This window comes from Crocuta crocuta, unplaced genomic scaffold (genome assembly GCF_008692635.1).
Source record: "Crocuta crocuta isolate KB4526 unplaced genomic scaffold, BGI_CrCroc_1.0 scaffold26, whole genome shotgun sequence".
Lineage (NCBI taxonomy): Eukaryota > Metazoa > Chordata > Mammalia > Carnivora > Hyaenidae > Crocuta > Crocuta crocuta.
This window is the reverse complement of record NW_027532249.1, coordinates 6,582,714-6,603,947: the sequence shown is the minus strand read 5'-3', so window position 1 is coordinate 6,603,947 and position 21,234 is coordinate 6,582,714. Positions and strand designations below refer to the sequence as shown.

At 38.1% G+C, this 21,234-nt stretch overlaps 1 protein-coding gene across 5 annotated transcripts in view; it reads right to left on the bottom strand.

Annotated features, from left to right (window-relative positions):
• The window catches only part of L3MBTL4 (L3MBTL histone methyl-lysine binding protein 4), a 416,667-nt gene that overhangs the window by 322,312 nt on the left and 73,121 nt on the right, over positions 1 to 21,234 (bottom strand). For 4 of the 5 annotated variants that reach the window (XM_077778214.1, XM_077778215.1, XM_077778217.1 and 1 more), the window contains exons 2-3: positions 17,566 to 17,646; positions 17,119 to 17,221 (exon numbers count right to left, since the gene is read on the bottom strand). In XM_077778214.1, the coding sequence (XP_077634340.1) occupies positions 17,119 to 17,221; positions 17,566 to 17,646 (184 nt within the window). Of the gene's footprint in view, positions 1 to 17,118; positions 17,222 to 17,469; positions 17,538 to 17,565; positions 17,647 to 21,234 lie in introns of those variants that run through there. The other variant, XM_077778216.1, reaches the window with a different exon arrangement.

The window sequence follows — 21,234 nt, the reverse complement described above, 5'->3', positions numbered from 1 at the left end:
CCCAGCCATTTGATGCTACAGTGAAAAACCAGCACATATGTCATTTTGCATGTGTGCAAGGATATCTGCAGAATGACTTCTCAGGAGTGAAACTGCTGGTCAAGAGACTGGTGCTTTTCTGCTGCTCCTCCACACGCGAGCTGCCCCATGCCACAGCCCCACAAGCCTGGCACCAGGGCCTGCTTTCCCACAGCCTCGTCCCCAGAGTGTGTTACCAAATTTTTGGATTTTCACCAAGATGGAGAGTGACAAATATCTTACTACAGTTAATGTGCATTTGTTTCATTATTAAGAAGCTGAAGATCACTTTGTATATTTAAAGCCACTTGTATTTTCTTCTCTGTGAAATATGTTTTTACATCCTTGGTCCATTTTCTGTTTGGATGATTGCTCATGTTTGGGTCTTGATAAATGAGGAAGATTAGTCCTTTGTCTACCTTATGAGATGCATTATTCTTTTTTCCCCAGTTTGTCATTTGTCTTTTTCACTTTTCTTACAGTATTTTTTAATATGCAGGGATTTTTGTTGTTTAAAAATCAAATTATCAAATTTTTCTTTCACAACTTCTCGATTTGAATAATCATTAGAAAATCCTTTTCCACTCCCAAATTAGAAAATCCTTCCGCTTTGTTTATGTCGATTACATTTATGGTTTATTTTTTTACACCTGAATCTTTATGAAATCTGAATTTGTGCTAGGGTAGAGTGTGAAGTCAACATCCAATATTTTCGTCCAGGTGGCTCTTCACCTCTCTCAACACATGTGGGTGTATACTGTACTCCCGTGTGCATTTGCTTCTACTTCTACCACTTCTCTTCTGTTTCTTTGTGTATCTGTCTTTTCAGTTAACAGGGCCACCCTGTTTTAATTATGAGAGCCTTGCATTTTAATATGACTCCTAGACTATTTAGTGCTTACCTACAATGAGCGAGTTCCCTTCTGTTCAAGTTTTAGAGTCAGGCATCTGAGGGTTCAGTCCCCAATCCACCTTACCAGGGGTATGACGCTGAGCAAGTGACCTAATTTCTGTGAGCCTCAGTTTTCTAATCTGTGGAGATCATCTTAATTTGTTTACTGAATTGTTCCGAGGAATAGATCCACAGGTAAAACCTTATTGCAGCTCATGACACAGGCAGGCTCTCCACAGTAGCTGCCAGTTATTCTGCGAGATTTCAAACTGTCAAGAATGGATCCAGACTCAATAAAAATTAAGTTAGCTTCCAATTTGTGTTTACTGGCTATTATAGCCTTCCTATTGGTGTTTACTGGCTGAAGAAACATATCTCAAACAAACAGTCTCTGATGAAAGATGAAAGAGGAAATCTGAAGGAGAGTAGAGAAGAATCTTAAACCACTGACTGATTAATTACCTACTTAACAAATTTATTGAGCAATTATTATATGGCAGCAACAACGCTGGGTTTTAAGGAGCAAATGAAACACACACCCCGTGTTTGTGCACTGACAATCCACCATCTGATAGGCGTTTACTACTGAATGGCTGATTGAGGAAAGAATGAAGTCTTACAGTCATTCTGCTGTCCCCTGGCCCCTTACTACATACATTCTCGCCCCCCAATGTGACAACCCTGCACCTGCCCATTCCCCACACACCACTCTGGCTTCACCTCTGCCTTCCTGCCTTCATGCCTCTCGTGTCAAGAATCCCCACTGTTCTCCAGAGTTTCTGTCCTGCCCACCCCCTGTTCTGTTTGTTCTGACACTGCCAACCCACTCTCAGTCTCACAGACAAGATGACCAATGGATCCACATCTCCCTCCACCCTGTTTCAAACGTACGGATCCAAAGCTCCACTACACAGCTTCATCTGGATGCCTTACAACCTCCTGAAACTCAGTAAATACCAAAGGGAGTTCATCATTACACTCTGAACCTCTTCTTATCCCCTGCCCAAAGTTCCCGAGCTCACTTGGCACTTGGTTTCACCCACACCCCCTCCTCTACTGGCTACTCTCCTTGTGGATTCTCAGATGACCCTACTGAGCAATTCCCTTGTAGAATCCCCTCCCCTGAGTGGGGGTGGAGCTTGTCACTTACTTCCAGACCAAAGAATATGCCAAAGATGATGGGGCAGTCAGTTTCTCGACTGCATTACAATATATGACTCCCCATTAGCTGACTAAAGCAATGAGAGGACCCCATGACAAGGAAATGCAGGGCATCTTGGAGCTAAGATGGCTCTTGTTTGAGAGCCAGCAAGAAAGCAGGAACTGCACTCCTACAACCACAAGGAACACAATTCTGCTGACAACCACATGAGCGTGGAAGAGGCCCCTGAGCTCCAGAAAGATCTTCCTCCTCCCCTCTCCTCCCATGTTAAACTGGGTAACCTACTGAATCCTGGAAATACCCTGTACAAATCTCTATTATTGGGCCTATCATCCGTCTTACTGGACTCACCTACTTTCAGGAACTTACTGAAGGCAGACAGTCTCTTAACCATCTTTCATCCCCAAAACGTAATTTGGCACCTAATCTAGCTCAAGAAATATTTGCTGAATGAAGGCACGAATGCAAGTACCCTACTACCTGGCAGATTTCACCTCCAAAGTTATCATGAATATCTTTATGCAATTAATAAAGTAGCGTCCTGATAAAATATGCTATAACCCAGAGCTTCTCAAAATTTAACAGGCATATGAATCACTTGGGTATTTTGTTAAAAGTCAGGTCTTAACTCTATAGATCTGGAATGGGGCCTGATGCCCCAGCTGATGCCACTTCTGAAGGTCTGCGGACCATAGCATGAGCCCCACAGCCACCATCATCCAGCCAGGGGTGAGAACAGAAAAGTCATCTTATCTACCTCTGTTCTACTGCATGTGAAATGATGAACTGAATAGGTCTAATTTTCTATGGCAGCTCTTTACTCCAATTTCATCCCTTTTTACCTACTCAATACACAGGAAATTTACATAATTTGAAACAACACCAGTCTCTTCTCATAAAGGTTTTACTGCAAAAACTGAAATGGTAACAAGAAATAGTATTCAAGAGTTGATTATGTGAGCACAACAGCTACTGAAGCATTTTTATAATCACTGTATCATTCAAATATAAAAAGAAATATATAATATGCTGTCTGTCACTCCGTTAGTGGATTAGGATGTTTGGTTCACACTTCTTTATTTGCTATTGAAATTCTGCATAGATAGAAGAAACATATCCCTCCAAAAAATAACATTACCTCTCACTTCGGAGTTAAATTATCCAGGCTCTTTATGTACATATGTTTTTTTAGGTGGATCAGGTTATAGGTATGTAGACATATACATGAAAGGTCACCATTTTGTATATAAGACACATTGACCTTATTTTTTGGACAATTTTGAAAATAAAAAGAGGATTTAAGATCTTATAATAGAGCAGAAAAATGCTAAATTTGGGGCCAGGTGACCTAAGGCCAGGTCCCAACCCCACCCACATGAGGTATGCAACCATGAACAAATGACATATATTATCTGGGCCTAATTTTTCTTGTCTATAAAATAAAAGGCTTGGACTAACTGCTCTCCTGCGACAGGAGCTCCTGCAAACTTTAACATCCCCTGCTTCTGTCTGAGCTAATTAATTATTTCATAAAGGTAATAAATCTCCATTGCTATTAATGAATAGAGAGTTAATTAAAAAAAAAAAAAAGGAAAGGAAAAATGAGCACTTTTCCTTATCTTCCCAGACAGAACACTTAAGGAAATCAGTATGAATTGAGAAAAATAAAACCATTACTGTGATTTCTCAGGTTTCAAAATTTAGTTTTGAAAACTGAAAATAAAGCTTCAGAAAAAAGCTTCAGAAAAGAAAGTGCTCTGAAAAAGGGGAGACAGTGGTTCAAGGAACATAAAATAAGCCCTTGCTATGGTACATTTCCATTCACCAATTTAAAATCCATCATTTTGGAAGAGAGGATTATGAGGTGGGAAAATAACCAAAAGGCTTCATGTTCCACTACCTCCTGATGGACCTGGATGCATCATATACTTTTACTACAAGTTAAAGTGATTTTTCTAATTAATAAGTGCCGACACTTCCCTGTCTATGAGTTCCAATCAAGGAAGCAAAACAACAGATTTTCACCTACTGATCTGTGATTTGCAATGTCAAGTCCTCGCCCTGGAACTGCCAGATACCAGCCGCCCCTTTCTTCCTTTCACCCTCAGACCAGTCCCTGCAGTACTGGAGGGTTTTCTGGCAATTGCTGCTCCTCTCCCACAAGAATAGAGGGTGACCCCTGTCGGTTTCATGGACGGGGGAAACAATGAAATCCCTTTAGGTAACTCCAGTAACAAACTAGCATTTGAATTTCACTTGATATCTCAAGTCCACTTTTCAAATTCTCTTTTCTGATTCCGTGTGGGTGACCAACTGAAGACAAATGAAATTAACCTTCCAGATAAACAAACAAAAATAAAACAAAAAAACAACAAAGGGTTATTTTCCACTGCTCTACTGCAATTCAGATGGAGAAAGAAGGGAATAATTTCATTTTACTCAAATATTCAATATCTATTGTGAGCAACAACTATTTTTTCAATGGCAGTCATCTCTAGATCTGTTAGCCTCAGTCTACCTGAATAAAAACAAAACCCCACGTTAGAGGCCTAGACTCTGAGGAGGAAGGCTGTGGGTATGGTTGTTGCAAATAAGATGTGCCCTGTTCAGTGCCAGCTAGGAGCAGGATAAAAACAAAATCCCAGGCATATTTTAAAACAGTATTTGCTAAGACTTCCACAAAAGAACAAAGAGAAAACATCTAAAATAGCTTTATCACCTCTCTATAGTTCCCCCATACATATTTTTTGAGGTGGGAGAGGGGCACAGAGAGAGGGAGAGAAAATCTTAAGCAGGCTCCATGCTCAGTGCAGAGACCGACATGGGGCTTGATCTCACAACTGTGAATTCATGACCTGAGCAGAAAACAGGAGTCAGATGCTTAACCGACTGAGCCACCCAGGGGGTTCTGATTTCCCCATATAGAAATGAATTCTACTGGCTCATGCAAACTAGTCTATCAGTCATGTGTAGGGCAGTAAAATGATTAAAAAATTTAAGTACTACCGAAGATTAAGAAACTAATATAATCTTACCCTAAACATTTTCTCACTATCTATTTAAGGATATTACAAAAAATGTTCATTACACTATGCCCAAATCAAAGCCAATCATGTCTCCCTCCTGCCAATATATACATCAAGTTCAGCAGATACAATATCAAGTATTACTTCCTCTGCTCTGTCATCAAGACTCTCTAAGCTTAGCCACTCATGTCTATCCTAGTCATCTTACTATTTCATTATGTACCAAATCTTAGACTCACTGAAATGGAAAGATCCTTAAAATCTTTTAATCTAAGACTCTAGTTCTATAAACAAAGAAACTGAGGCCCAGTCTGGTGAAGGACTTATCCTTGGTCATGGAGCTAATTATCATCAGAGCCAAAAACTAAAATCCAAATATTCTGACCCCCAGCCCAACATTCAATCTGCAAAACTGCCAACAGCAACATCTGCTCAGTAAGACAAGTCATTATAATCTTGTCATTTATCACATACGTCATATTTGCTTCCAACCCCATGCCTTTGCTCATGCTGCTTCCTTGGCCCATATAATCCCTCCTATGACCCTTGAACTTCCTTATCTCTCAAGGTTAGTTGCCTAGATAGCACCCAGATGTTACAGCACAAATAAGTTATATTCCCTCATACTGCACCTTTTTTTTTTACAAATAGTTTATTGTCAAGTTGGTTTCCATATAACACCCAGTGCTTATCCCCACAAGTGCCCTCCTCCATGCCCATCACCCCATTTCCCCTCCCATCCCACCAATCAGTCCTCAGTTTGTTCTCAGCACTCAAGAGTCTCTCATGGTTTGCCTCTCTCCCTCTCCCCTACTATTGTCCCACTTCTTCTCCTCCATGGTCCTCCGTCAAGTTCCTCCTAATCCTCCTACACGTGCAAACATATGGTATCTGTCCTTCTCTACCTGACTTATTTCACTCAGCATAACACCTTCGAGTTCCATCCATGTTGTTACACATGGCCAGACTTCATTCTTTCTCATTCCCATGTAGTATTCCATCGTATAGATAAACCTCATCTTCTTGATCCATTCGTCCGTTGATGGACACTTAGGCTCTTTCCATGTTTTGGTTATTGTTGAGAGTGCTGCTATGAACATTGGGGTACATGTGCCCCTATGCATCAGCACTCCTGTATCCTTTGGGTAAATTCCTGGCAGTGCTATTGCTGGGTCATAGGGGAGTTCTATTATTAATTTTTTGAGGAGCCCTCAGGTAACATCATCCTCAACAGGGAAAAACTGAGAGCTTTCCCCCTGAGATCAGGAACATGACAGGGATGTCCACTCTCACCACTGTTGTTTAACATAGTGCTGCAAGTCCTAGCATCAGCAACCAGACAACAAAAGGAAATAAAAGGCATCAGAATTGGCAAAGAAGAAATCAAACTTTTACTTTTCGCAACGACATGATATTCTACATAGAAAACCCGACAGACTCCACCAGAAGCCTACTAGAACTGATCCGAGTTCAGCAAAGTTTCAGGGTACAAAATCAATGCACAGAAATTCATTGCATTTTTATACACCAACAATGAAACAAAGAAAGAGAAATCAAGAAACTGATCCCATCCACAACTGCACAAAAAAACCCATAAAATACCTAGGAATAAATCTAACCAAAGATATAAGAGATCTGTATGATGAAAACTATAGAAAACTTATGAAGGAAATTGAAGAAGACACAAAGAAATGGGAAAACATTCCATGCTCATGGATTGCAAGAATAAATATAGTTAAAATGACATTACTACCCAAAGCAATCTACACATTCAATGTAATCCCTATCAAAATTGCACCAGCATACTTCTCAAAACTAGAACAAACTATCCTACAATTTGTATGGAACCACAAAAGATCCCAAATAGCCAAAGTAATATTGAAGAAGAAAACCGAAACAGGAGGCATCACCATTCCAGACTTTAGCCTCTACTACAAAGCAGTCATCATCAAGACAATATGGTATTGGCACAAAAATAGATTCATAGATTTTAAAAGGTTCAGAGGAAGAGGAAGAATGGGAACCAAAATTTATTCAGTAGTTTATATACACAATTATTTTATTCTGATATCCCCAAATAAAATTTCCTTTTTTATTTGGAAAACTGCATTTTTATGTAGGAAATTTGAAATTTTACAGCTTATATATGGTTTGGGGTTTCGTGCACACCAAATGCACACCAACATCTATGAAATCACCTTGAAAAAAATGCTTAGTTTCCCCAATTACCATGTGCCTACACTTTGCCAGTCAATTCTAATGCTGGTTGAGTGGAAAAGGCTAACAACAAATGGCACTGAAAAGACGCCTGCCTTTGTGTTAGATGTATGGAAAAGCACGACATGTTAAGGAATCTAACAGAGGCTGGGAAATTCCTCTCTCCACATCTGAACAGCGCTGTGGGGCATGTAAACAAAGTGCATCCACGGGACAGATTTCAGTAAACAAAGGCATAAGACAGGCAATAAAACCAAAGCAAAAGAAGCACTCTTGCTTGCAGATGCTGTTACCCAAGGTATACAGGGTGTGACCTCTCTGGAAGATGCTATAAAAGGCTTATCGAGATTTTACACACACATAGCGTTTAGTATGACACATCTACTAGTAAGATTTGATCTTTGAATCAACTGCAAAAGTACACCAAAATATATGAATACAAACATTTTGTTTTAACACAGCCTATAACAACAAAAACTAAAAATCAGAGAAATGTTTAGACTAGAATACTTGTTCAATAAATTATGGTCCATTCACAGTATGCAATATTAAGCAGCACTGAAAACAATAACAAGATCTACATCTCTAAGACATATGTGCTTAATTGCAAAAAAAAAAAACAAAAAACCAAGATACAGAACAAGAAATAAAGTATGAACACACTTGGGGTATGTGTATGCATTCATGTATGTATTATGTATGTATATATGTACATATGTGTGCATAAAGGGTTTGGGTTTCTTAACTTCCTTTTTTTTTTTATTTGATTCCTGTATAGATTCACAAGAAAATGTAAACAGTGGTCATATCTTTAAAAATAGATTTGGGGATTAGCATGTGTGTGAGTGGTTATGGTAGAGAATTTACTTCTTATTTTCATACTATTTATACTATTTGTTTTTTAACTATGTGTCTTTACATTGAAAAATGTAAATAAATGCTTTTAAAATTCTACAAAGAAATACATAAAATAAATACTAGTATAAGAAGACATACATTGACAGATATTATCAGCATCTGGAAATTATTAGATACTGAAGATATGAAATCAAAAGCAGATGTTTAGAAAGTACCCAACTGTTCATTAGTTTTATCTTTAATGTGTTTAATCTATCAATACTATTTTGCTTAATTAACTGGAAATTTCACTTGTAAACTCATAAAGGTAACATAGAAAGTAAAGAATATTGATATTTCAAGCAAATTTCAAACATAATTTTAGTAGTTAAACTCAAACATAACTGAATCCCTTTCTCTCCACAGTGAATGCAGCCACAGATATAAGTCAGCTTACTGTATTAAAGTATTAAATTTAACTAATTAAACTGGACACTTTAAATGGCAACAAGCCCCTAGCTGTCAGTATAATGTGGAATTCATCCTAAATGCACATCTTTTCTATTACCCTATTTGAATATTCTTTTTTAAATGTTTATTTATTTGTAGAAAGAGAGATAGAGAGTGAGAGGGGGTTGGGAGGAGCAGAAAGAGGGAGACAAAGAATCCTCCTAGTGCAGAGCTTGACATGGGACTTGAACCATGAACCATGAGATCATGACCTGAGCCGAAATCAAGAGTCAGATGCTCAACCAACTAGCCACCCAGGCACTCTATGAACATTCTTTAAAATAATTATATATTCCAAACACCTCAAAACTCAAATCAGTAATACAGCTCTTTGAAATATCACTATCTTACTACTGATCAAAGAAGTCCATTTGCCTGAAGTAGCCATTAAACACTAGGAACATCATTTAATAGATATTTTTGGAAATCCATCCATGCAGCGTGTCACACTCAAACAGCATCTATGTAAGTGTTGATCACTTCTGGGGTTCAAAAACAGGAAAACCCCAATATGGAATGGAAATAATGGTAAAATTGCTGGCATCAAGTTAGGCCTTAAGAGAAAACTGGAATTTGTGCCAATACAGAAAAGACAGAAAGTTGAATATTCATGTTGTAGGGCAAGATAACAGAAGAGGTGAGGAGGGACAGTAATAATTTTAGCAGCTTAAAAGGAAATGATACTGAGCAAAGGTAGCAAATGTCTTTAGATAGGAGACATGGTCTCAAATATTAAACTAAAAAATAGAAGAAATATTCAGCAGCCAGTACTGATTACCTATCAGACTATTGGTACAGGTGAGATATGCCTACCTATTTCCTTAGGCCAGTGGTTCACAATCACAAGTGTGAACCACGATCACTAGGAGGCCCTGTGAAGTTTGGAGTGCTGGGCCTCACTCCAAGGTATCTGATCCAGTAGGTCTGGAGTAAAGACCAAGAATTTGCAGTTATAACAAAGTCCCAGGTGATGCTGATGTTGCTGTTGTAGAGACCAGCGTGAAAGAACCACTATCCAAGAACAACTGTGGGCACATCAAAAACCTTGTCTCTTCAGAAGACATGACACAACACACCAAACATGCTGAGAAAAGTGGCATCCTCCCACAACTTGAGACAGGTTCAGGCCTTCCTTAGTGTGACCCAAGCAACCCCTCACAAGCAAGCTCTCTGGGGTACATTTAGAACACTCAACTCCCAGGGAACTGATCTATGAAATGCAACCAATGTGGACCTCCGGGGGAATGGACATTGGCCCCACATTAACCACCCTACCTTCCTGTGAGTCTGACCTAAGGAAACAGTTCTGTAACTAGACACAGATCTGCACTTAACATCTTAAAACCAACCATGGACTTGATCATCACTTGATATGTCTTACTTAATTCCCAGAGTTAAACAAACTGTACCTATTTGATAGCTAACCAAAGACTGTGTGACACTTCACCAACTGCAGTATGAAAATGCATAACCACAGCCCACATGAGGACCCCAAAACCAATACATGACAGCCCATGAGAGGGTCACTACTGAGAATGTCCTAATGGCCCACTATCCCCAAAACAGTCACTATGGAGGTCTCCTGGTCACTTCTTCCACCTTGAAATTTGTAGGAATACCAACAGTTGCCATAGGGAAAGAGCACAGGATGCACATTAAGAAGCAAGATGCATATTATACCCTCTGGTTGTCAAGATGTCACTGTGAGGTATTTTTTAGATGTGATAAAAAATAGAGGGAGTTAAGATGGTAGAGAAGTAGGGGGACTGGGAATTCCCTCGTCCCCCAAACACAGCTGTATTGAGGTCATAACACTTGGAACACCCAGGAATAGAGTCTGCAGAGTGACAGAAAAATCTCCACAGGTGGACAGAGACAGCTTGGTGGAACAGAGGCACGTGTTTACAAATTGGGGGCAATAAAATAGCAAAGGCACAGAGGGGAGAGAACCCCTTCTGTGGAGAGACAAAAAGGAGAGAAAGAGTCAGTGGAAGTGTGGTACTGTGTTAGGACAAGAGAAAAACCTCTATGGACCACAGACTGGGGAATGAGAAATACAGAGAGTGCCAGTTTCTACTCTGCAAACAGCCTTAGGAGTTGAAGACCGGACTTTTCAGGGTTTCGTGACTTTCTCCAGACCAAACCCCATCCCATGTGCATGCATCTGGGGTGTGGGAACCAGCCGTCAGATGTGGTAGTGACTCAGGGGCACAGTGGCAGAGAACAGTCCCCTCCCTGGGGTACTGTGCAAATAGGGTTTATTTTCAACCCACCCCAAGGACAAAAGACCCTGCAGGCACTAGCCAGAGGCCCTTTGTCGGCAGAGTGGAGTGGTGCTACCCCCAGTATCCAGTCCAGGCAGAGGGGGATCCTTTCATACATGGAGTTTTGAATCCCAGCCTAGTGCCTGGGAGGTGCAGGACACTGTGGAGCAAGACAAGCCAACTACCTACCCCAACCCTGTGAGCATTGCCTGAACAGAGTGATTTGAGACCTCTGGTCTGGCCTGGGGAGGGGAGATTGGGGTGTCGCCATTTTTCTACCCATCACTCACATGGCAGGGCTTCAGGGAACAGGACAGTGGCCCCCAGTGGAGGTGGACCCTCAGGGCCTGGTAACTGCTTATCTACTGGAGCGGAGCAGATGGCTTCTCCTCCAAAGCAGCACAGCCACCCGGTCCCAGGCACCAATAGACGACTGTCCTATGGTTTTGTATGTTAGTCTGCTATTTTTTTTCTCTTTTGTTTCCTTCTCTTTTCCCTTCTTTTTCTTTCTACCCTCTTTTATTTTCCTCACTTTGGACTCAGGCTCATAGTTCCTGATTTTATTTTTGGTAAATTCTTATCATATCTATATAATATCATATCTATATGTTTATATCTATGTCTATATTTATATCTATATCTATCTATCTTCTTTCTTTCTCTGTTCTGTTTGTTTAATCAGGCGTTTTTACTCTATTCTTTCCTTGATTTCTGCCTGGTCTTTTACACCCTTTTCATTTTTCTCTTTGTATGGAGGTAGGTTGCCTGCCCTTTCCTTACCAAAGAATGAATGGGTAAACCAGGAAATTAAAGAAGAAATTACAAAATCTACGAAGGAAATGAAAAATGAACACATGACAGTCCAAACACTTTGGGATGCAGCAAAGGCAGTTCTCAGAGGAAGACACGCTGCAATTCGGGCCCATCTCAAGAAGTAAGAAAGGTCCCAAATATATGGCCTAACCTCACCCCTGAGGTAACTAGAAAGGCAGCAGCAAAGAAAGCTCAAGGCCAGCAGAAGATGAGAAATAATTAATACTAGAGCAGAAATAAACAATATAGAATACAAAAAAAAAAACACACACAAAAAACCCAGTAAAACAAATCAATGAATCTAAGACCTAGTCTTTTGAAAGAACAAGCAAGTCTAGTCAGACTTCTCAAAAAGGAAAGAGAGAGGACCCAAATAGGTAAAATCACAAATGAAAGAGAAGAGATCACAACCAACACCACAGAAATACAAACAATTATTACAGAATACTGTGAAAAATTATATGCCACCAAACTGGGCAATCTGCAAGAAATGGAGACAGCCACACAATACAAAAACTCAAAAGGGAGGAAATAGGAAATTTAAACAGACCCATAGCAAATGAAGAAACTGAATCAGTTATCACAAATCTTCCAACAGGGGCACCTGTTGCTTGGGGCACCTAAGCAGCTCAGTCAGTTAGGCGTCCGACTTTGGCTTAGGTCATGATCTCACAGTTTATGGGTCCGAAACCCGCGTCGGGCTCTGTGCTGACAGTGCAGAACATGGAGCCTGCTATTAGTTCTGTGTTTCCCTGTATCTCTGCCTCTCTCTCCCTCTCTCTCTCTCTCTCAAAAATAAATAAATATTTAAAAAATTTTAAATGTTAAAGACAATTTTTTTTAAAAAATCTCCCAACAAGAGTCCTTGGTCAGATGCACTCCCCCCGGAATTCAACCAGACATTTAAAACAGAGTAAATACCTATTTTTCTCAAGCTGTTCCAAAAAATAAAAATGGAAGGAAAGCTTCCAGACTCATTCTATGAAGCCAGCATTATGTTGATTCCCAAACCAGACAGAGAACCCACTAAAAAGGAGAATTACAGGCCAATATCCCTGATGAACATGGATACAAAAATTCTCAACAAGATACTAGCAAACCGAATTCAACAGTATATTAAAAGAATTATTCATCATGATAAAGTGGGATTCATTCCTGGGCTGCAGGGCTGGTTCAATATTCGCAACTCAATCAATGTGATACATCACATTAACAGAAGAAAAGATAAGAACCATATGATCTTGTCAATAGGTGCAGAAAAGCATTGGACAAAATACAGCATCCTTTCTTAATAAACACCCTCGAGAAAGTCGGGATAGAAGGAACCTACTTAAACATCATCAAAGCCATCTATGAGAAGCCTTCAGCTAACATCATCCTCAACGGGGAAAAACTGAGAGCTTTCCCCCTGAGATCAGGAACATGACAGGGATGTCCACTCTCACCACTGTTGTTAAACACAGTGCTGGAAGTTCTAGCTTCAGCAATCAGACAACAAAAGGAAATAAAAGGCATCAGAATTGGCAAAGATGAAGTCAAACTTTCACTTTTTACAGACGACATGATACTCTACATGGAAAACCTGACAGACTCCACCAGAAGCCTACTAGAACTGATCCATGAATTCAGCCAAGTCGCAGAGTACAAAATCAACGTACAGAAATTGGTTGCATTTTTATATACCAACAACGAAGCAACAGAAAGAGAAATCAAGAACGTGATCCCATTCACAACTGCACAAAAAAACATAAAATACCTAGGAATAAACCTAACCAAAGATGTAAAAGATCTGTATGCTGAAAACTATAGAAAACTTATGAAGGAAATTGAAGAAGACAAAGAAATGGGAAAACAGTCCATGCTTATGGACTGGAAGAACAAATATTGTTAAGATGTCAATACTACCCAAAGCAATCTACACATTCAATGCAATCCCAATCAAAATAGCACCAGCATTCTTCACAGACCTAGAAGAAACAATCCTAAAATTTGTATGGAACCACAAAAGACCCTAAATAGCCAAAATATGTTTAAAAAGAAAAACAAAGTTGGAGGCATCACAATCTTGGACTTTAGCCTGTATTACAAACATGTAATCATCAAGACAGTATGTTACTGGCACTAAAGCAGATAAATAGACCTTAATAGAACAGAATAGAACAGAGAACCCAGAAATGGACCCACAGTATATGGCCAATGAAATTTTGACAAAGCAGTAGAGTATCCAATGGAGAAAAGACCGTCTCTTTAGCAAATGGTGCTGGGAGAATTGGACAGCAACATGCAGAAGAATGAAACTGGACCACTTTCTTATACCACACACACACACACAAAATTCGAAATGGATTAAAGACCTAAGTGTGAGACAGGAAACCATCAAAATCCTACAGGAGAAAACAGGCAGCAACTTCTTTGACCTTGGCCCCATCAACTTATTTGACATGTCTTCAAAGGCAAGAAAAATAAAGGCAAAAATGAACTACTGGGACCTCATCAAGATAAAAAGCTTCTTCACAGCAAAGGAAACAATCAACAAAACTAAAAAGCAACTGACAGAATGGGAGAAGATATTTGCAAAGGACATATCAGATAAAGGGTAAGTATCAAAACTCTATAAAGAACTTACCAAACTCAACCCCTGAAAAACAATCCAGTGAGCAAAAGACATGAATAGACATTTTTTAAATATTTATTTATTTTTGAGAGAGAGAGACAGAGCACAAATAGGGGAGGATCAGAAAGAGAAGAAGACACAGAATTCGAAGGAGGTACCAGGCTCTGAGCTGTCAGCATGGAGCCTGAAGTGGGGCTCAAACTCACGAACTGCAAGATCATGACCTGAGCCAAAGTCGGACACTTAACCGGCTGAGCCACCCTGAAAGTTTTCCAAAGAAGACATCCAGACAACAAAGAGACACATGAAGAGCTGATCAACATCGCTCATCATCAAGGAAATACAAATTAAAACCACACTGAGATACCACCTCACACTGGTCAGAGTGGCTAAAATTAACAACTTAGGAAACAGAGTTTGGCGAGGATGTGAAGAAAGGGGAACCCTCTTGCACTGTTGGTAGGAATGCAAACTAATGTAGCCACTCTGGAAAACTGTGGAGGTTCCTCAAAAAAATTAAAAGTATAATTACCTTATGAACCAGAAATTTCACTACTAGGAATTTATCCAAAGGATACAGGAGTACTGATTTAAAGGGGCACATGCACCCCAATGCTTATAGCAGCACTATCAACAATAGTCAAATTATGGAAAGTGCCCAAGTGTCCGTCATGATGGATGGAAAAAGATGCATATACATATAAACACACACATACATACATAATGGAATACTACTCAGCAATGAAAAAGAATGAAATCTTGTCATTTGCAGCAACATATGGATAGAACTGGAGGGTATTATGATAAGCAAAATAAGTCAGTCAGAGAAAGAGATATCATATGATTTCACTCATATGTGGAATTTGAGAGGCTTAATAAATGATCATAGAGGAAAGGAAGGAAAAATAAGATACAAGCAGAGTAGGAGGTAAACCATAAGAGACTCTTAAATACAGAGAATAAACTGAGGGTTGATGAGGGTAGAGGGTTGGGGGTTAATGAAAATGGGTGATAAGGCACTTGTTGGGACGAGCACTGGGTGCTGCATGTAAGTGCTAAATCATAGGAATCCACTCCTAAAACCAAGACTACACTGAATGTTAGCTAACTTAACAATAAAAAACAGAAAAACATTCAAATAATAGACTCTGAGTAACGCAGATTAACCTTCATAATGTGGGTGGACCTCATCCAATCAGTTGAAGGTCTTACAAGATAAAAGACTGACCTCCTCGAGGAAGAGGGAATTTTGCCTCCAGAATGCCTCTGGACTGAAGTCTGCAACATCATTTCTTTCCTGGGTCTGCAGTCTACAAACCTGCCCTATATACTTCAGACCTGCCAGCCCCCACAACTGCATGCATCAATTCCTCAAAATAAATCTTTCTATATACATGTACATATATATACATATACATATAATTCATCATTATCAAGTAATGACAAAGATTGTGAACAGAGAGAGTGTGGCAGGACTGTCAACTACTCCCATTGTGAAACTCCAACAAGCACAACCCCCTCCAGTTCACCATCTCTATCCCTCACTTGATAATGATCAATTACCTCCATCTTTATAAAAGACAAGTCTCTAAAACCTAAGATAAGCCAGGAAAATATTTGATGGATTTTCTTTCTGGCATGTCTCTATACATACATAGGTATAGCTTTATCTCTAGTTCAAAAAGTAACACATGCTTATGGTAAACTAATTAAGTAGAAAAGACAATATAAAAAGCACTTATATCTAATTATCTAGCAATAACTACTCTTAACCTTTTAGTCTGTGTCTACACATCTAATTTAAGCTTCTCCTTTAGTGACTGTTAGAGAAATGATTTTGTGAGGGGGTAAATTATTTTTTCTTCTTTATCTTTTAGATTTTTTTCAAAGTACTCATCAAATAATGACCTTCAGTTGGAGAAACACCTCTTTCTAACAGGACATAAAATGTGTGTGGTATATTTGGTGGGGTATTAAGAGAAAAGGAGATTATTTTAGAAATTATATTTGAAGTGCATCTGGGTCACTCAGTCAGGTAAGCATCTGACTTCAGCTCAGGTCATGATCTCACTGTCCTGTACATGAGTTCAAGCCCCACATCAGACTCTGTGCTGACAGCTCAGAGCCTGGAGCCTGCTTCAGATTTTATGTCTCCCCCTCTCACTGTCTCTTCCCCACTTGCTCTCTGTCTCTCTCTCAAAAATAAAACAAAAACACTAAAAGAAATTTTATTTGATAAAATCTTAAATATCAAAGCATTTATCAAAAAAAGATAAATCTTATATTTTTCACAGATGTAATGAACTTATCATAGCAACGCACCATGTTTGTAAATACTAGCATAAAGTCTTGGACAACACTGGCCAGTCACAGAATATCAGTAGGTAGAGTTGTATTGATTCCCCTGTTCTATGAGATATACACAGGACAATGTTTAATTTACATGTATGTACTACGCTAGATTTTAAATATATGTGCATGTAAATATGTTCAAAGAATATGCATTAAAATGTTTTTAAAATAAAAAAAAGAAAAAGAAAAGGTCTCCTTTCACCTTTAAAATGAATATTACCCTTTAAAATGTACTGGATATTAATGACATTTATATTTGACATCTCTATATATAAACCTCACTGAGATGCAACCAGCTACTAGCCACTAGAGAATACACACCTCCACTGTGGTTACACACATGGTACAATCACACTGTGAATCTCCACAGTGAGCACAAACTAGAAGGAAGGGCCCAGGAACTGACATCTTACCAAGCATCCATCCTGATTCAAATGCTCTTTGGAATCCATACTCAGCTTCCTCTTTCTGTTGGGCTGTTTCATTGCCACTTTAGCACTCCTTAGCAGTGTTTTTCTGCAAAACAGTGCCACATAAAAAATTTAGGAGTTTTGCCCCTTTACAAAAACAACCGCCCCAAATGTTCTCATTAAACTTCTCCTAATTGGTTGCCATAAATACCCTGAAACTGGGGTGACATAAAAATTTTTCTGTTGCTTTTATAGACACTAATATAATAATATGTTAACGGGAAAAGAGATGAGTTCTCCACCTCATCTAGAATTTACATCACAAAGAAAATAGATACTTTTCTTTGGTCTTACCTGTTATAACATTTTTATTTTATTTTGTTTTGTTTGCTTAGCTGATTTAACCAATTCAGATTCACTGCAATCTGCATATTCAGGTTCTGTACTCACACAGTCTGACTGTCCTCAGGTGTCAAAGCAAAGGTATTCTTGGTGAGAGGACTTTTGTCATACAAGGCATAGCACAGCAATCTGGAACAGAGAAAATAAAAAACTTTACCAATCCAATGTATTATGACCATTTTTCAGTACACTAACAATTACAATAGTGGACTAGTAACTAAATTAAACCAGTATTTAAAAAACTCCCTGCAAACAAAAGTCCAGGACCTGAGGATTCACAGGTAAAGTCTGCTAAACATGTAAAATAGTGTTAATAACTATTCCTCTCAAACTATCTCTAAAAACTATAAAAGGAAGGACTTCTTCCATATTCATGCTATGAGGACAGCATTACCCTGATACCAAAACCAGACAAAGGCACTACAAAAAAGAATATTACAGGCCAATATCCCTGATAAACAGAGTTGTAAAGAATCTTCAAAAAAAAAAAATTAGCAAACTTAAATCAACAATACATTAAAAGGATCATTCACCATGAGTGAGATTTATTCCAGGGATGCAAGGATGGTTCAATACCTGCAAATCAATTACCATGGCGCACCACATTAACAAAATGAAGGATAAGTTATATGACCATTTCAAAGATGCAGAAAAAGCATCTGACAAAATTCAACATCCACTCATGATAAAAACGCCAAACAAGCTTTGGTTTATAAAGAATACACTTCAACATAATAAAGGCCATATATGTCAAAACCACAGCTTATATCATACTCAATAGTGAAGAGCTGAAAGATTTTCCTCTAAGATCAGGAAAAAGACAAGGATGTCCACTCACCACTTTTATTAAAGATGGTACTAGAATGCCTAGCTGCAGCAATAAGACAAAAAAATAATAAAAGGCATCCAAATTGATAAGGAAGAATTAAAACTTTCACTATTTGCAGATGACATGATACTATATATAGTTGGCCCCCAAACACAGGTTTGAATCACATATGTTCACTTATATGTAATTTTTTTGCAATAAATGAAGTATAGTACTGTAAATGTATTTTTCTTCCTTATGAATTTCTTAATAACATTTTCTTTTCTCTGGTTTACTTTATTATAAAANAAAAAAAAAAAAAATAAAAAAAAAAAAAAAAAAAAAAAAAAAACACCCCAAAATAGACCCTGAATACCCAAAGCAATTTTGAGAAAGAAGAACAAAGCTGGAAGTATCAAAATCCCAGATTTCAAACTACATTACAAAGCTTTAGTAATCAAAACAGTACGAAACTGACACAAAAAAAGATGCACAGATCCACAGAATAGAAGAGAGAGTCCAGAAATAACCCAAACTTACATAGTCAGTAAAATGTGTCTCAAAGGAGTCAAGAATATAATACAATGATGAAAAAACAGTCTCTTCAATAAATTGTATTGGGGAAAGAGGACAGCTACATGTAAAAGAATGAAAATGGACCACTTCCATTCACCATACATGAAAATCAACTTAAAATAGATTAAAATCCCAAATGTAAGATCTGAAACCATAAAACTGCTAAAAGGAAATGTAGGCAGTAATCTCTTGGACATCTGCCGTAGCAATATTTTTGTGAATCTGCATTCCACTACAAGGGAAATAAAAGCAAAAATAAACAAACAGGACTACATCAAAGTCTTTTGCACAGCAAAGGAAACCATCAACAAAACAAAAAGGAGACTCACTGAATGGGAGAAGATATTTTCAAATGATATACTAATAAAGAGTTAAAATCTAAAATATATAAAGAACTCAAACAACTCAACACCAAAAAACAAATAATCCAATTAAAAACAGGGAGAGGTCTTGAACAGACATTTTCCCAAAGGAGACATCCAGCTGGTCAACAGACACATAAAAAGATTCTCAACATCACTAGTCATCAGAAAAATGCAAATCAAAACCACAGTAAGATACCACTTCACACCTGTCAAAATAGTGTCAAAAAGCCAGTAAATAAAGTGTTGGTGAAGACACAGAGAAAAGAAAACCCTTGTGCACTGCTGGTGGGAATGTAAACTGGTCCAGCCACTATGAAAAATGGTATGGAAATTCCTCATAAAATTAAAAATAGAAATACAATACAACCCAGTAATTTCACTTCTGGGTATTCACCAAAAAACAAAAACAAAACCAAAATAACAACAACAAAACAACAATAACACTAATTCAAAAGGATATATGCACCCCTGTGTTTATTGAAGCATTATTTTTTTTTAAAAAAAGCCAAGATATAGAAGCAACCTAAGTATCCACCAAGAGATGAATGGATAAAGATGTGAAATAAATAAATATATAAATGTGTGTGTGTGTGTGTGTGTGTGTGTGTGTGTGTGTACACAATAGAATATTACTCAGCCATAAAAAAGAATGAATTCTTGGCGTTTATGACAATATGGATGGACCTAGAGGGTACTATGCTAAGAGAAAAAAAGCAGATAGAAGAAGACAAGTAGTATATGATTCACTTATATGTGAATCTAAAAATTAAAACAAATGACCAAACAGAAATAAATTCATAGATATAGAGAAAAAACTGGCAGTCGCCAGAGGGGAGGGGGATAGAAAGATGAGTGAAATAGATGAAGGGGATTAAGAGGTAAAAACTTTCAGTTATGAAATAAAAACATCATGGGGATAAAAAGTGCAGTATGGGAAATAAAGCCAATACTATTATAATTTTGCATGGTGACAGATGATAACTATACTTACTGTGGTGACCATTTCATAATGTATATATTTGTCAAATATCTATGCTGTATTTCTGAAACTAATAAAATATTGTATGTCAAACATACTTCAACAAAAATAAAAATTTAAAAAGCAAAATAAATGAATACATAAATAATAGTGGGCACTCTGAAAAGTTACTTGGAATGTGTTTGATAAGCAGGTTAACATTTTGGAGAAAATGCCCATAGTATTATATGAGTACCACTGGAGCTATAATTCACTTTGAAAAATTTTAACTACAACTGACACATAATTTTTAAAATGTTTAGGGGTACCTGGGTGGCTCAGTCAGTTAAGCATTCGACTCTTGATTTCGGGTCAGGTTATGAAGCCCCATGTTGGGCTCTGCAATGAACATGAAGCCTTCTTGGGATTCTCTTTCTCTCCCTCTCTCTGTCCCTTCCCAGCTCATGCTCTCTCTCTCGCTCTCAAAATGAATAAATAAACTTTAGGAAAAAAAATGTTTTGCGGACCTAAATCATCTACAGTCCCCACTGTTTTAGAATCATACATCCAACTTCTTCCTTGACTCAACTCAAACAGACTTCATATCCTTGAGAAAAGTCTTCCTTGCCTACCTCTTGCTCCCAATAGACCAGGTGTATCTTCCTTAAAATTCATTGTCTTGTTCTTATCTTTGTCACATTCTTCAATACCTTATACTATACATTTTCTTATTTATAAATATGTCTCCCCTTATGTGGCTGTAAGCTTCCTGATGACAAGAACTGTGAATTACTGACCCTTATTTTTCTACTGGCAAGACAGAACCTGGCTTACAATGGACTCTCAGGTGGGTTTGTGGCCCTAAATTGCGTAAGTGCATCTGTGAATTATAGAGAAGCCTCAAATACCTTAAATTAGTGTTATTAGTTCCTGGTCCCTGCATTACCCCTTTTATAGTGCTATATGACTAGAGTGAGTATAGTTTCTAACTTAACAACTCCTTTCTCTTT